General features: G+C 40.5%; 1 protein-coding gene across 2 annotated transcripts in view; it reads right to left on the bottom strand.

Moving 5' to 3' along the window:
• Positions 1 to 15,635, bottom strand: part of cacnb4a (calcium channel, voltage-dependent, beta 4a subunit) — a 68,361-nt gene extending 52,726 nt beyond the window's left edge. The window contains exons 1-2 of one of the 2 annotated variants that reach the window (XM_034694755.1): positions 15,300 to 15,635; positions 12,340 to 12,423 (exon numbers count right to left, since the gene is read on the bottom strand). In XM_034694755.1, coding sequence (XP_034550646.1) covers positions 12,340 to 12,423; positions 15,300 to 15,362 — 147 coding nt within the window. In that variant the 5' untranslated portion in view covers positions 15,363 to 15,635. The remainder of the gene's footprint in view (positions 1 to 12,339; positions 12,424 to 15,299) is intronic. The other variant, XM_034694756.1, reaches the window with a different exon arrangement.
• Positions 15,636 to 17,088: the final 1,453 nt, after the last annotated feature.

Here is a 17,088-nt window from a genome sequence, read left to right as displayed (position 1 = left end):
AATAAAAGATAGGCCAGAGTTCTAAGAGGGATGGTGATGGTTGCATGCACACAGTCACAAGCACAGAAGAAAAATGTTTTCTTTCTTTTCTTTTGCTGCATTAATATTTGACAGTTTGTGACAAACATGACACAAACCAGAAATATATATGCAGACAAGAGGAAAAAAAAAAGAAAAAAAATTGTGTGATTGACTTTTGTTTTTTTTTTAAATTGGTTTGCAGAGTAATTTTTGAAGGTTATAAGTGTTCATGATTGACTGTCTTTGTTTTGTTTTGTTTTGTTTATTTACACTTTGGTAGCTGTTAGCTTAATTAAATAGAAAACGTAGGCTAGGCTTAAATATAATATATATTTAATATCAGTTTTTCCTGCTAAATATCAGTGTTATTACCATTTTATTTACGTTCTTTTAGAAGTAATTTATAATTTAAAATAAAGAAAACCAGTAAAACATAAAGCTGTATGTCAGATGTGATTGTTGGTGGAGTTGGTTATAATACAAGGGGCTCCATTCAAAATCTTGCCTAGGGGCGGGCACCAAGGGCCGACTATGATTGTAATGTTTGATTTTTGTCCCTTTAACTGTTTGGTTCTGTCTATTATTGCAAAAAAAAAAAAAAAAAACTTACAAAAAAAAACAAAAAACATAATGCTCCAAGTTGATAGTCGCAGCAGTTCTCTTGTAACATGATGGAGATCTGCTTTTGAGCTTCTAAGTTGTTTTCTGCAAACATGTTTTTCCAAACAAGCTATTTGTTAGTCAAAGCAGATAATAACTCAGCTAACACAAAGTTTTTGCACACTTTGGTCTAATAACTGATAAAAAAGTCTCATGTTTTCTTCACTAAGAGGTGCAAACTTTCTACAAAGATCATGTAAGTGATTTAAATTCTTTCCATTATGTGAACAGATGCAGTTTCTAATGAAATCTTAGGTCTGGCGTTCCCACCTGGCTCTTCTTGTGCATTGTGCTTCAGCACACAATGATTTCTTTTCATTCCATTTCATTAAATTGGGTCGAGTCCACATTGTTTATATGCACAAGCTATCCTCCTTTCTCTTCTTTTAGTGGCTAACTGCCCGTTACCTCTACCAACTGTTCCCACAGACTGCAGTCCCTTAGAAATGTACTCAAAGTGAGGACACACTTTAAAGCCACTATAGCTTCACTCGTGGCTAAAAACTCCACAAATATCTCTTCATCCAGTTTTTCAACAACTCATATGCATAGATGAGAGATGAAAGCTGCATTATACACACACTTGTCCCTGCGTGTGTGTGAGGAGGATTAAAAGGCATACCAACTACGGCTTAATCATTGCAGGCAAACACTGGATTTCAACCTTGAGAACATAAAAACGCTTCCACCACAGCTGCGCTTATCATCGTCTGCTGCTGACCTTGTTTCATCTTAATATACCGCCTCAAACTGTTCATAGATATGTTGCATCCTGCAGGTATAGAAGGATACTCAGAGATATTCAACATATGCATGCAAACATCAAATGAACATGCAGTGTATTAGCTCTCCAGGTCAACACAGAAACTTTGACATCAGGGAAAAAGGTGCTTCGGCCACTCTTACGCAGCAGCTCTGGATTATTCCTGAGAGCAAACATCTGTGGAGGGTTTTCTTGATACCATGAAGCTCAGAGGTTGGCAGGGAAAGTGTTCAAGCATCCACAAACCAACCACGCATCATAAACATCTGTCCGTGCAGATATTCATCTCACCATCTGCGAGAATCAGCTCTCCACCGGCACCTTTCTGTGACAGATCTGTGAGTATCAGCATGTCATGTGGTGACTCATCCCGATCCACTAAATCCTCTCCCATGCTTTCTGCACCTTTACTTTAAAATCGACTGAATCTAATCCAAACAAACTGACAGTACTTCTCTGAACTTTTCCTCCTTTTGACCTCATTTTCACCTAAAGAGTCTGAGCTGTGTGGCGTTCATGGCACACACTCTGGCCCGGGCAGTTTGCTGCACTCATCCTCACTTAACCCTAATACTTAAAGTCAATCTGCAGTGAAGCTTCAGCCCAGACCACTCTGGAAAACTACATTTTAAAGTCACTGAAAACAAATAAATGAGGTACCTTTTCTGTGCAATACACTCCCACATTGGCACACTGATTTCAGCAGGAGTGCACAGAGACTTTTAGTTTATACACGCTGAAAAATACATCAAATGAGGAAGTACAATAAACCTTCACTTCTTGGATGATCACTTGAAGCTGACAACAAAAGCCCGTCCTCCCTACAGACTGAATATTGGAAAGGGTTGTTGCTTTTTGGTTGTTTTTTTTCAAATGTCTAGCGGGAGGCGACTCTAACAGCTGCATAAAGAAGTCCTGTTGTAGAGGAACATAATAGAAAATAACCCTACTTCTGACTTGATATATTCCCCTTGAAAACATTCAATACCTACCTTTCCTATTAAGTTCAAGTGAACTCATTTCAGGTGTTTTTTTCAATAGAACATGTTTTTCATTTCATAAACTAAGACCCAGTTTAGAGGAAAATAAGCTACAGTTAGGTGTGCACGAAGGCATGGTAATCTTTGGTTGACAAGTCATTTACAAATTCAACCTGGAAGGAAGTAAGTGTAGCAATGCCACTATTTCAAAATGCTAACACTTAGAAAAATCAGTAGAAATCATGTATTAGTATTAGTCATAGTAATAGTAAAAGCTTTAGATCTGGAAGTTGTACCACGAAAAATAAATGTGGTTAGTCTCTCCTCTGCACACAGCTCTGCCATTGTTGTTGACAAAGATGAAATCAGAAGTCCCACCTTCTTGATTCTGATTGGTCAGTGATCCAGAAGTGACGTTGATGAGTGCGCCGGTTTTCCAAATAGGGATGGGCAATGATTTTAGAATATTTTAATATTCGTTCACTTTGTAAAAATCGAAGAGTTACTTCGAATATTTTCTAATTTTTAAAAGTATAATTTTTAATCATTTTTAACGGTGCCCGGTTCTAATACAGTACTCTTGCTGGACGGTGGCTGTAAAGCGTCTTACAGCTGGATGCTAACCGCATTGGCAAACAGAAGAAGAAGAATGCTAACTGCATTAAATAGCAAAAGAAGAAGAAAACATTAGAGACAGTCGCTGCGATTTTCTCCGTTTCTGAATCTCACACCACTACTAGGGATGTACATTTTAAGTATTTTCCGTGATCGATTTTTGGAAATGTTAACGATCAATTATCGATTAATTGATAAAAAAAAAACATTATTATTCTTACGTCAAAAACAATGCCAAATAGGTTATTTTCCCCCTAAATTGTATTTTCTACAGCAACAAAATGCAAATAACTGACGGGATTGAATACGGGCACACGTTTGACACGCAGAATATCAACGATCAGGCTCATAGAAATATTCTCCGCGGACATAATCTTATAAAGTGAAGGCTCATAATACTAACAGAAAAGTACTTCGGACTCACAGTGTCCAGTTTTCTGTCTACTCGCTCTTATTGAGAAAAATAAACATGTGTATTCGGTCAGGTGTCAGCCAGGAGCGCAACCGGGTCATAATCAGTCCCGCTGGAGAAAAGCCCAGACGGCTCTGATGTTGCTGCTCTGTAAACGTAGCGTACCAGAATTTCCCACCTGTCTGTTGCCTTCGTATCCAAAGGTGGGAAATGTCCTGTTTAAAGCTGTCAACCTTTGTGTCCGCGTTGTTGTTGGCAGCAGTTTTGTATTGATCCTCTTTTAAAAAGCGCACGTGGAGACCTGACGCACAGCCGCAGCCGCCAGCTGAGCGTCTCCGCTGTGCGCAACACCTTTAAACAGCTGATTCACATCGAAACATGCTTTAAACTGAAACACCTCCCTGATAGATGAGTGTAATATGAGATCATTGATGTTTGTTCCACGGGACGGAAAATTGATAACAAAACTGTGTTTCCAGTAATTTCTTAACAATCAATTAATAGATAATCGATTAATTGTAGTCATCCCTAACCACTACACAAGTATTTCTAGAGGCTGGGCATGGCTTTAAAATGATTATTGAATAGTAATTTGGCTTGAAATGCCCATCCCTAGTTCCAAAAGCTGAATTAGATATTATTATATTACTTCTATGAGAGTGCTGTGAGAGCAGCGAATTAAATCAGCTGATACTGAGCGCTGAAAACGCTGAACAGACGCTGCCGGTGCAAAACACAGCATCAGTGGACACAGTCCCCTAAGCGTTGGTCCAAATGTGCCAGGAGACCATCTGTGTTCAAGTTCCAGAGATGACTGTGATTCTGCTCATATATTATTTTAATGTAGACACTATTTAGAAGGATTTTGTTATCTACTTCATTAACCAGCTGATAAACTGAGCTTAGAGGTAGATTGAGTGACTGCAGAACTTCACCGTTTACTCTTCCGTCAGCTCCTTCCTCTTCTCCTGATATGGAGACTTCTGTTTTTTTAAGTATACAGTGGTGACTCTTCAAACTTGTCCTCCACAAACCAATGGATGACATCAGGGTGGCCCCCTTCTTCTTCCCTTGTACAGTGTATGAGTTTGGAGCGTGCTCTTCTGACAGATTTCTAGTGGGTGAACTCAGTTAGCAATACTTGAATCACAATCTGATGACAGTTGCGGGGTTGTGTGACATTTGTTGCCAGCACGGTCAATCAAATATCAAACCGCACCCACACAGTGCTGGTGAGGCTCATTGTTGGAGGCTTTGAGACTCAGACTGTTCATAAAAACTTAGTTTTTTAACTGTTACTTAAAATCGAATTCATTTAGACATAAAAATGTAACATTATAGGGTAGAAATTGAGGTAACTTGTCTTTTGGATGCAGCAGAAATCCCACATTTGAAGTGTTAAGGCTTCTGTCATGAACAGCACATCTCAAGGCAGAGAACAAAGGGTGAGGGTGAGGACAAGGACTTGAGAACCTGTCATCTTAATGAAAGGACCTCTCGCTCTTGTATTTTTTAAATCTAAAGCGAAGGAGTGAGATTTTAAAAATCCGATGTATCGTAGCTTCTTCAGAGGCAGCATTTCATGTAAGAATTTGCAGTAATAAATCATACTTTCTGCTGAAAAGAAGGAGGAGGAGGAGGTTTCCTGCTAATCAACCTTCTGCGCTTGACCCCTGTTGTTGATGGGCGGCTGTTACTATGGATACACGAGTGAATCAAAAGGAGCCCACTGCTCCTCTTCTCACCTGATGACGATCACACCGGTGATGACACAAATCACAGCGGGGGTGTTAAAGAAATCTGTGAGCATGTAATGAATAAAGGACTGAGGAAGAGATTTGATGTATACATTTCTTTGTCCTTCTGTCTCATTAATTCTTTATCTTCTCCTTTTATATTTAGGCGCTTGTCTTTGTCTTCTTCTAGTGATTATAATAAAAGTAAACCTTTACTAACACGGGTCTACAAATCACTTTGAAGGGTAAGCAAAGCATTCATGAGAACAAAGCATAGGAAGCGACACACACCAAAGAAAGCAGAATCTGTGCACTTTATGATTAATGAGAGAAATCAACAGGTCAGACCTGCGGTGCAACAAGTCCAATTCTAAAACACAGGGACATCAAGGACTCTGAGAGACCGGGCTATTTTTAAGAATCCTTCATCTTCCTGTGCTTTGCTCTGTAGTTAAACTGTCAATAGAAACAGATTGCCTTGTTCCTCCCCCATCAGAGGGGGAGCGATTCATTGCTCCCTACTGACTCTGAGCTTCATGCAGAGTGTAAGGTTCAAGAACAAAGATCAAGGGCTGTCTATGAATCCTTACAGAAATAAAGGAAGTGTCTAATGGAATCATATCTCACTATGTCAATCAATCTTTATTTATATAGCGCCAAATCACAACAAATGTTATCTCAGGACGCTTTTACAAACAGAGCAGGTCCAGACCGTACTCTATGGATAAGATCCAGTCTTATCTCATCTTAATCCACCATGAGCATTGCATCTTGCAGTATTTAGCAAGTTACAGTGGCAAGGTATAATGTCCTTTAACAGGCAGAAACCTCGAGCAGAACCAGACTCATGTTAGACACACATCTGCTGAGACCGTGTTAGGGTTTGGAAAGAGGGATAGAGGAGAATAAGAGAAAGAGAGCGATGATAGTGTCATGTTCTATCGCTTTATATCGCATTATATTGTATCATTTAGCATCTCATCTTATTGCAGTTGTTAACTTTCAGTGACATGAGCAACGCCAGAGGCAAACTGATCACACGTCATGTCAAATCAATCCCTGGTAAAGAGCACATTTAGCTTCTGCTTGTTGACACCATAGACCGTAAGGTGAGGTTAAACCGTTTCTTTCCATTAGCATCAAAACAATGTGGTTAACTGGTGAAGAAGGCCAGCTCAGTCCTGGACCCTGTGGAGGTGGTGGCTGACAGGAGAATTATGGCCAAGCTGTCGTCTCTGATGGACATTTCTTTTCTATAGATATTCTTGTTGAAATTCTTGTACTGTACATCTTCTTGTTTGCTGCTGTAACTCCATGAATTTCCCCTTTGTGAATAAAGGAGTATCATATCTTAAAGGTGACATATCACGCTTTTTTCATCAATATATATTGGTCTAAGAGGTCCCCAAAACATGTCTTTCAAGTTTATGCTCAAAAAAACACTTTGAAATCAGATTTTGGTCTGCCTGAAAAACCCTCTTCTTCAGTCCTCCTCAGAACACTCTGTTTTCTCTCTGACCACGCCCCCTCAGGAAGTGGGTGTGCCCTCGGCTCTGCAGCACGTTGATCTAATGTTTACATGTTGGCTGAATATACACAGCTGCTCAGAGATCACGTTACTTCAACCCTCTGAATCTGATCCAGAATCTGATCCTGACGGAGAGGCGCCTGTAGCAGGACCTTTCTGAAGGATTGGTCACAGATTTAGTGTTTCTTGTTGTTTTATTTGTCAGTATGTCGACGTGTGTCTTGGTACACAGCTACGAACATGTAGCTATGTGGCTATGCTAACTAGCGCTAGCACTTATCCATGATAAATAAAAATCATCCACTAGATCTTCAAATCTGCAGACGTGGGGAGTAAAACCGACCTCTGTGTTTATTAAGACAGCCTACAACTAGCATGCCTCCCTCCTAAGCTCCTTGTTAGCACACATTTGTGCAGGTAATGAAAAACGAAGGAGGGATTCAGTATTATTTTATACAGTCTATGGGCTGAACAAGCTCCGAGCTCTGACTCCGTGACACACCGAATATTGTTGTTACGTAACAAAAACACGGAAGTCTGAAACGGCTCGTTTCACACACATTTACAGAAAGGTGTAGAAATCAGAACAGGGGCAGAATGGATTTTTTTCATTCTCGGGGGGTTTGTAGACATGCCAGGGACACATATTTCAGGTAGAGAACCATTAAAAAGTCAATTTTGCATGATATGTCACCTTTAAACTGTTAGTTTCTGTTAGCATTCTAAATCTGCAGACTACAGATATTTTCATCTTGGATCCTGTCCAGCGATATTAGCAACAGCAGCAGAGCAGGGAAGAGCAATTATAAGTTACTGGTCAAAGAAAGTTAAACCATGAGCGGTGGTGATGATAGCAGCAGGGTTCAAAGTTGTGACATATGCCTGGTTTATTTTTAAAGGTGTGAACCACAGAGCTCAGAGAAGAAGGAGAACTGAATGAGGACAGTTTCATGTTCAATCCACCGCAACAGGAAGATAAGAATCCATCACCATGGAATGCTTACTGGGGGACTATTTTTAAAAAACTGTACACATAAATAATTTTAAATCAATAAAATTATCTTTTAATCATAGTTGTTTTTGCTGTTTTGTACCTTGGCGTCAAGGTCTTGTCTCACCCTGTCTGGATTACAGTTGTGCTCATAAGTTTACATACCCTGGCAGAATCTGTGATTTTTTTTTGGCCATTTTTCAGAGAATATGAATGATAAGAGAAAAACTTTTTTTTCACTCATGGTTAGTGGTTGGGTGAAGGAAATTATCGATTAAAGCTGCTGTGAGGAAGTTTTGTTTTGTATCGATTCTGGCGCCCCCTTGTGGCCAAAGTAATACCTCTTATCTCTTGTCGTATACATGTAAATGTAGTGTTTTCAACAAAAACCTCATCCTGTTGTCTTTTAACAATCAACTTTATCAGGCAATGTGATTATTTTCTATGAGAACAGTCAAATAAAGGCTGTTTCTGAACTGAGATGTTCATCATCTTGTCTGACACCTACCCCCCCCAGGGCGGTTTCAGGCATTAAAAATGACAACAGAGAAGGTGTCAGTGTTGTTGCTGGTGGTCTTGTTTGCTATTGAAGGTCATAAAGAGGCATCAGTATCATTTTCAGTCTGTTTCTCAGCCAGCTCAAAACTCCTCACAGGGCCTTTAATTGATAAAAAAAAAAAAAACATTATTATTCTTACGTCAAAAACAATGCCAAATAGGTTATTTTCCCCCTAAATTGTATTTTCTACAGCAACAAAATGCAAATAACTGACGGGATTGAATACGGGCACACGTTTGAAACGCAGAATATCAACGATCAGGCTCATAGAAATATTCTCCGCGGACATAATCTTATAAAGTGAAGGCTCATAATACTAACAGAAAAGTACTTCAGACTCAAAGTGTCCAGTTTTCTGTCTACTCGTTCTTATTGAGAAAAATAAACATGTGTATTCGGTCAGGTGTCAGCCGGGAGCGCAACCGGGTCATAATCAGTCCCGCTGGAGAAAAGCTCAGACGGCTCTGATGTTGCTGCTCTGTAAACATAGTGTACCAGAATTTCCCACCTGTCTGTTGCCTTTGTATCCAAAGGTGGGAAATATCCTGTTTAAAGTTGTCAACCTTTGTGTCCGTGTCGTTGTTGGCAGCAGTTTTGTATTGATCCTCTTTTAAAAAGCGCACGTGGAGACCTGACGCGCAGCCGCAGCCGCCAGCTGCATGAGCGTCTCCACTGTGCGCAACACCTTTACCAGCTGATTCACATCTAAACATGCTTTAAACTTAAAACACCTCACTGATAGATGAGTGTAATATGAGACCACATGATGTTTGTTCCACGTGATGGAAAATTGATAACAAAAATGTGTGTTTCGAGTAATTTCTTAACAATCAATTAATCGATAATCGATTCATTGTGGTCATCCCTATTCAGATCATAAAGACAACAGAAACTACCCAAGAAACCATAAATTCTGCCAGGGTATGTAAACTTATGAGCACAACTGTATTTCCCATAACCACCTGCTCACTATACATTATCCCTTATATTTATCATCAGAGCAGGCAGAAGTCCATTAATCGTTAATTATCTGCATTACTTTGTCATTAACGTTTAATTTGAATGTTAGTTGTAAAAAAATATTAATAAAACCTTTGACTTCCATTTTCATTTTCATGTTGTGACGTCACTGCAGGAACGCAGCACTGTGGCAGCAAACAACACCCACGCTGAGGTGGGGAGTAGTCTATGTGTCAGTTGCAAATGACAAGCTCAAGACTAGGCTCTTGTTGGCCAAACTGATGGTACTATGAGGGGCCGTTTGGGAGCTGACAAAGCCGGTTCTTGCTCGCTAAAAAGAGCCTGAATACCTGTCACTAAAACCTTCTACACTGAGGCTGTTTACATGAGAAGGAAGAGGATCCTTGCAGGGTAAGATGGATCGCAGATAACTAGAGCAAGAGCATTCACAACCAGTCTGCCTTTGTAGATTTGAAGCAGCACGTCGATCTTAATGGATGCAAAATGTTTGGATGAAAGCTTTTACTGGACTAAGCTAATGGTTCCTTGCAAGAAGGTTCCTGGTTTGAATCCCCAGCTGGGAGGGAGCCTGTTTGCGCGGAGTTTGCATGTTATCCTCATGCATGTTCTCCGGCTTCCTCCCACAGTCCAATTAACATGCTTGTTAAGTTAATTGGTGACTCTAAATTGCCTGAGTGTGTGCATGAATGGTTGTGTGTCTCTAAATGTCAGCCCTGTGATATGCCGGTCACATGTCAAGGATTTAACCCTGCCTCTTACCTAATGACAGCTGGGATTGACTCCACTTGCCTGTGACCCTGAATGAGACAAGAGGAATGGATGGATGGATTGATTGGGGATCAACGGTTAATGGAGTTAAAGGTTTTGATTAGCTCAGTTACTCCTTGTAGAAAGATAGTTAGTCACACTTTCTCCAGACTGAGGAAGAAGTCTTCAATCAGGAATGGTGTGTTTTGTGTGAGCACATGTACTAAGTCTCTCATAGGAAAGTCTTACATACATATACTGACCTACATAACGCCGCTGCGGCAGATTTCTCCACTTGACACTATCATTAATCACACCTGGCTGTTCCATTTGAGAGGCCGTCGTATGTTATTGTTCATACATCCACATGACCTGATTTGTTCTCATTTGATGCTACGGTGAGTCCCCAGTGGGCTGTCAGCACAGGCCAGCACATGATGGAGGAGGTCAGGTGTGGACAGTCTTTGAAAGGAGGAGAGAAGAAGAAGAAGAAAGAGAGAGAGAAAGGGGGGTGGGGTCTGATGACAAACTATCCCCGTGTTGCTGAACGGCCTCAGCTCCCTCGGTAACTTGTTAGCAGGATGTCAAAAGTAATTCCCCTCTGAGTTATAAATTACTAAAAGCACTTCTCACAGGAAACCCATTTGAATTTGTTTTACAGAGGCATGTAAAAAGGAGGCGGCAGTTACAGCGCTCATGCAGCCCGGGCCTGATCCTGCGTTTATGAATAATACATGGTTGTTAGATGCCTCATGAGCAAGCTGAGCGGGCTGAATTCCCAGGCGGATACAAATCAAGGTCATCGATTCCCTCTCCTAAAAAACAGCGGAGGCCAAAAGCTTGGCAGATGCTGAAGTCCTTTGCTCACATTTTCCTCTGAGTTGGTGTCCAGATTCATGAAAGCCACTTTGATAGACTGATGGTGCCAGACCACCATCTAACTCAAGTCTCTAAAAGAGGGATATTGAAACATAGAATCCCCTGTCTATTCAGCGTTTACTGGCCACACTCAAAATCTATTAAACTGATGGATCATTTCTATCACCACGGGCGCCGACAGGGATTTTGGGTTCCATGGAAGAATGAGACATTGGGCCTGACCAATAGTTTTAAGGGCCCCTGTCAGTCATGAGCCTTTAGAGTTGTCCTATTACTGAGTTCAAAAAATCAACCTGTATGTTACATCTGCAAGAAAAAGGCAGTTCACAGCAACATGGTCATGAGGACACCTTCACCATGAAGCTCTCTGTTTTATCCTCCCAAACCTCTGATACCTCTTTTTGACCAACGTGAACCGGGTTGTTTTTCCACCTGCTCGGCCCGTGGAAGAGGCATGTCATGACATCAGATTTACGTGACCGCTTTTCCCAGCAGGGCTAGCACGAACTTTCCCTCACAACAACAACGATGGCGGACAACAGCAGCTTGTCTCCTCAGCAGACCACTGCTTTGCCTAGGAATACATTAGTCTCTTTTATTTTTTGTTAAAGGGCAATGGCGGAAACACACTTGGTTTGTGTTTTTGATCACGGCAACCCCGCCCCCCGCCCCTCGGCCTGACATTAACGGTTCGTTGTTCTAGACCAGCAAGGAGTTGGAGCCGCTCTGGAACTGGTTTTCCCGGCCGGGAGCCGGTTCACTCACAGTCAAAACACGAAAAACCAGTTCTCAATTGAGTGCCGGCTCCGAACCGGCCCTGAAACTGGCTCAGTCGAAAAAGGGGTATGATTGGATTTCGTTGCTCTTTCCTCGTCACACATTATCAGACAACAAGTTCAAGTCTTGCAAAATGTCTGTGAAGGTTCTCAGTCATCCAGGTCGCAGTAATTCAGAGCTTGATCCAAAAAAGCAACTGGACTTGGTAGAAACGTTGAGGTGAAACCTCTTCAACAATTTCTACAAAGTCCAGTTGCCCTTTCAGATCAAGCTTTGAAGGAAGTGTTAGCAAATCTGTGCAGACGATGCATGGCTAAAATGTACATATTCAATCATGTCATTTAAAGAACGGTCTCCATCAGCTCGACCACCAGAGAGAGTTTTTAACCATGAAATGTACAAAAGTAGCATTTTTGCACACCAATGTCAGTAAAGTTATATTCTAAAACTACCATACTGGCTGTGAAAGGTTAGAGAGTAATGTGGAAGCATGTACGAAAAAGCATCGACACAGTTTGCATTGGAGCAGTTATCCACCAACGTACAGCCTCATGATGCTCACATGTGCCACAAAAAACAGCATTTATGCTACAGGACCGCATAAGGTGACCTTTTTGACCTTGAGTTGAAAACGTCTGACACATTCGAGGAGGGGAAAATGATCCCTGCTGGTGAGGTAACGAGTCCTACCTGTCTGAGGATGAAGCTGGTGGAGGTGGTGCTGCCGTCAGACCTCTTCAGGCGGCTGCGTCTGGAGTAAGTCCCTCTGTTGGCCTGGGGGAAACAAAGAACAACATCCATTTAAAACCCTTTTTTCTGTATTTATCCCTCTCTATTTGTCCTTCCTCCCTCTTATAGTCATCCCTGTTTTTCTCCCACTCTAACTCAAGGGCACCTTCCCTCTATGAACCCCATTACAACCGACATCTGAGCCCCCGGGGTTCACAGGACTCAGGCTCTCACTGGATGCATCTTGTCCTTTAGGATGACCCACTTATAAGAAGTCAGACACTTCCTGCTTTATTGACCATGCTAAAATCTATCACAAACTTATTTTGCAGAAGCAGCACTGATTCACTTTGTTATCTATTTTTATACTTTAACTAGTGTCAGTGCTCAAAGAGCTAATGAGGTAACACCTCACCTGGTACACAAGGAGGAGAGAAACATGAGAAATGACATCTCAGTTTTCTAACACTTTAAGTGCCGCTCTGTCCTCCTGTGACATTACAGAGCATCTTGGGTAAATCTTGCAGCATAAAAAACACTGCTAATTGGTTGGGCTGCTTTTATTTATGGCTGCATTCAGTGCTTTCTGTTAAACGAGCAGAAAAGAAATGTGGTTATTTGACCGTCTACTTTCCTACAGCTTAGGAGGAAAAACCTCACATCGCTTTCTTTGACAGCACAACACTTCATTTTCTGAGACCAAGCCACATTTAGAGGAGCTTTAGAGTGCCTGACAGGCTCCTTATCAGCTGATTGAATCTCAACTCAGCAGCCAAAGAGCTGAATGTTAAAACTTTCCAGGATATTCCTCTCACTATGTCAGCGTTTGTGTCTGACAAAAATGAAACACTGCACCAAAAGTCAAACAACAGCAACGCTTCATTTTCTGTGGAACAACCAGTCGTTTAAGGGGTTTTTGTTTCATATGCCTCCTGCCTTTTGTTTAGAAACTGTGCCATCTGTGCAGCATCTACACTATTTTTATCTCTTACCCTTATATTACCATAGATTCCTACCTGCGTGTGCACTAATGCATATTCATAGCAATCATGCTGTGCACTGTGCAGTGTGCAGTGTGTCTGTGCAGCCGTTTATCATACAAGACGAAGACGACAAACTTTATTAACCCCTGTGCAAATTCAGTTTCTTCCCTTTTGTGTTGAACATACTACACACACACATATGCTGAAACACACACGTGCACAAACAGGAGACTATGGACGTGATGGACGTGCACTAATGTAGAGATGTCAGAGTGAGGGGGTGAGCACATGGTTGAGCACCCTGAGTACTTCAGGCTTCTTGCTCGGGGTCACCTTGGCAGTGCCCAGGAACCTCTGCAGCTACCAGCCCATTCTCCAAACTTGGTCTGAGCTGGACCCTCTAATGCTGCTTACATTGTGTTATTAAGAATACCTATGCACTTTTCTGTGCAAGATTAGCTTGTGCAAAAACCCACACTGCATCTACAAGGTGAAGTTTTTTAAAATAGTGTGTATAGACTTTACTATCACAATTGCTGCTATTATTTTGTATATACCCATATTTTCTTCCTTTTATTCCCCCTGTACCATTTCTGTCTTCATTGCTTGATCACTATCTGCCTTGCCTTACATCTCCTGTGAGGATCAGTAAGCTTATCTTATGTTATCTTACTGTAGTATGCAGTGTTTAATAGATTCCCATCAGCAGCCCAGCTCCCTACACCAAGATGCAGATCATAACACACACACACACAGCTAATGTTCAGTGTTTAAATGAGCACATTAATATAAGAGTTTCAAATAAAATGCACAGTTTCCTTATTATTCTCTCAGGTGTGCATGTTATTGGTTTTTAATTCAACATTTGAAGGTGAAATTAGGGTATTGTCAGAAATAATTACCCATATTTTAACTATATGTTGATATTTGACATATTGAATGATAGAGATTAACAAGAAATAATCATTTTAAAAGGTATAAATTGCAAAGACATCCAAAGACTTGGCCATACCTTTATTTATTTATTCATTTTTTTATTTATCTTATCTGAATTTTATTTTATTTTAACCATTTTAAGAAATATATTCTAAAAAAAATTGTATTTCCTTTAGAGTTCCTTTATGAGAATTGTATGTATTTTAATATATGTATTATTGTTTTATCTTCTTGTGTGATATGAACTGCTGCCCATGCAAAGCACTTTGTAATTTAGTTTTTGAAAATTGCTATACAAATAAAATTATTCTTATTACTGTGCATAACAATCCATTTATTATTATTGTTGTATTGGGCTTCTGTGGACAATATTGCAATCAGGTAAATCTCTTTCAATTTTCTGATTCTTAAAGCTATCCAACAGTGATATATTAGCAGTTGCCATAAGATGTTCTGGAAAACATATATAGTGCATTTGAGGACACTGGCAGTAGAAACACTGATGCATTATAGGCACCCTGCAGATTAAAGTCCTGTTCAGTATCAAGTCTGTGCAGCAAATTCTGTTTCTGAGCCACAGATCTATTTCCTCACTGGTGACTCTGTCCACCTCATGCATCATGACTGAAGTTCTGTCAGATAATGCTAAATAATTAAGAGCCCATTTTAATTTCTCTCTGAATAAGTGAGCTCCTCAGCACACTGCAGGACCTGGGCTGCTTCTTGATTAATGACACCTCAGGGTCTCATTAGCTCTATAATGAAGCTTCAGTTAAACTGGGAGCAGGGTGAGGAGTTTGGTGACTGTGAGAATCAGTGCTCATTTTTTCATCCATCTTTTTTTTTATGTTTCTGTGACAATAAGAATGTTTAATCTCCTGTGATGTTCAGTTTTCCTATCATTGTTATCATCTTTAATCTCATTCTGTTATATTTGTTTTATTCTAAGAGTCTGAAAGGAGAGAATAAAGCAGAACAGGAGAGGAGGGTTTATCTTCCTACCTGGAACACTGGCTTCTGCATCCCCTCTCCTATCCCGTGACGGGTGTAGATGTGCCGGGACATCTCAGCCAGTTCATCGGTCCAGGGCGGAGGCTGCCTCTCCGTGCCGCTCCACTGGAACTGCTGCGGGTCCGGGGGAGGACCGTGCACCGCCGACTCCAGCTTTGCTCCGGATCCGCTTCAACACAACAGAGAAGAGTGGAGGAACCAGGACCAGGTCTCACAGGTCTGATGATGAGTCCTGCACCCCTGCGGTAGCTCTGCTGCACGGATACAGCTCGAGCATCAGTGAGAGCCCAGATATTAACCCTCCCCCTTCAGTCCCAGCATCACTCAGGGCTTCAATGATGCTGCGTTCAAGGACAACTCAGAAACTCAGTATTTATGCATTTACAGGGAAATAAGCTGCAGCAATAAAATTAATAAACTGAACACCTGACAATAAACAGATTCATTGATATGTTTATTGATAACCTACAATTCATCTTTTTTATTCTTGACATTCTCAGTATTGTACACATTCTCCTTGAAAAAAATAAAGCCATAAATCTACATTTTTGGACATTTTTGATACATTTTTTAATCATTCATCAGTGTTTTGTCTGTTGACATGTCTTTGTGACTTACTCTCTTTTCATCTGCTTGCCTGGTTTTTATTCCCCTGAATCAAATCCAGTATTTCCTTAATAAAATAAATGTTTTTCCATTGAAACAAAACAACATAATATCGGTTTATATTTTCTATTCAATTTTCTCACAGACTAGATGCTAAGGGATGAAAATAGTAGAAAAAAAGTTGATCACAAATAGTGAAAATCAAACAGCAGGACTGCAAGGTGCAAGTGCTCAATGCTATGTTTTCAAATAATTATGGGACATAGATATTGGTCTAGTGTGTGACCAACATTGAACTGAGATATTGCATGTTTTTGTAAACAGAAACTGATAGGTGTCAGTACAGGGTGTTCTTTGAAATGTCCATTAAAGACAAGTAAGTAATAAATAACTAAATACATACTTTCCTAATTTCTTACACTTTTTTCTCTCTCTCTCTCTCTCATTGGTGAAAAGAAACAAAGTATTTTACCTAGAGAAAGTTCCTTGTGTTACCAGACGTATTGGTTCCTGCTGGGGAACTCTTCTTTTTTATTTATTTATTTATTTATTTATTTAACCAGGAAAAAGACTCATTGAGATTTAAAACCTCTTTTTCAAGAGTGACCTGGCCAAGACGGCAGCACAAAACAGGTTACAACACACAACAAGCACACAAACACAACACAAATAAAATACGGTCAAAGTAACACATGATTACGTGATTACACAGTGCAATCATAAGATCCAATTGAGCTTGTTTCTCTGTCTTTTATGATTGACTTGAATTCCCCCAGAGTTACAAGATGTGTCAGTTTCAAGTCTTTCTGCACATCATTCCAGGTAAACAGGGCTGAAAATGAGAGCGCAGGCCATATCGGCTGAGGTTTCTACACGTGTACACACATGTATGTAGGGAGAAGTTGATGGGAAGTGAGCACATAAAAGAGCATATCAACAAATGCAGTCACTTCCATTATAAATGAGATTATACATTTGTTTTTCCTGATACGTTTTCATTACGTGAACTAGAAAGCTTGATCGTAGCCTTTAGGTTAGGGCATGAACTTAAGAAGCCTGACTCTGCATGAAACCCAGGAGTTTCAAGCAGGGAACAGAACTAGATGGTCTATCAAAGACTGGGTTATTTATGGATATCGTTGACTTAAGTGAAAGTTGCCCTGACAGCCTGTGG

Source organism: Notolabrus celidotus, chromosome 10 (genome assembly GCF_009762535.1).
Source record: "Notolabrus celidotus isolate fNotCel1 chromosome 10, fNotCel1.pri, whole genome shotgun sequence".
Lineage (NCBI taxonomy): Eukaryota > Metazoa > Chordata > Actinopteri > Labriformes > Labridae > Notolabrus > Notolabrus celidotus.
This window is presented reverse-complemented; position numbering and strand designations above follow the sequence as displayed.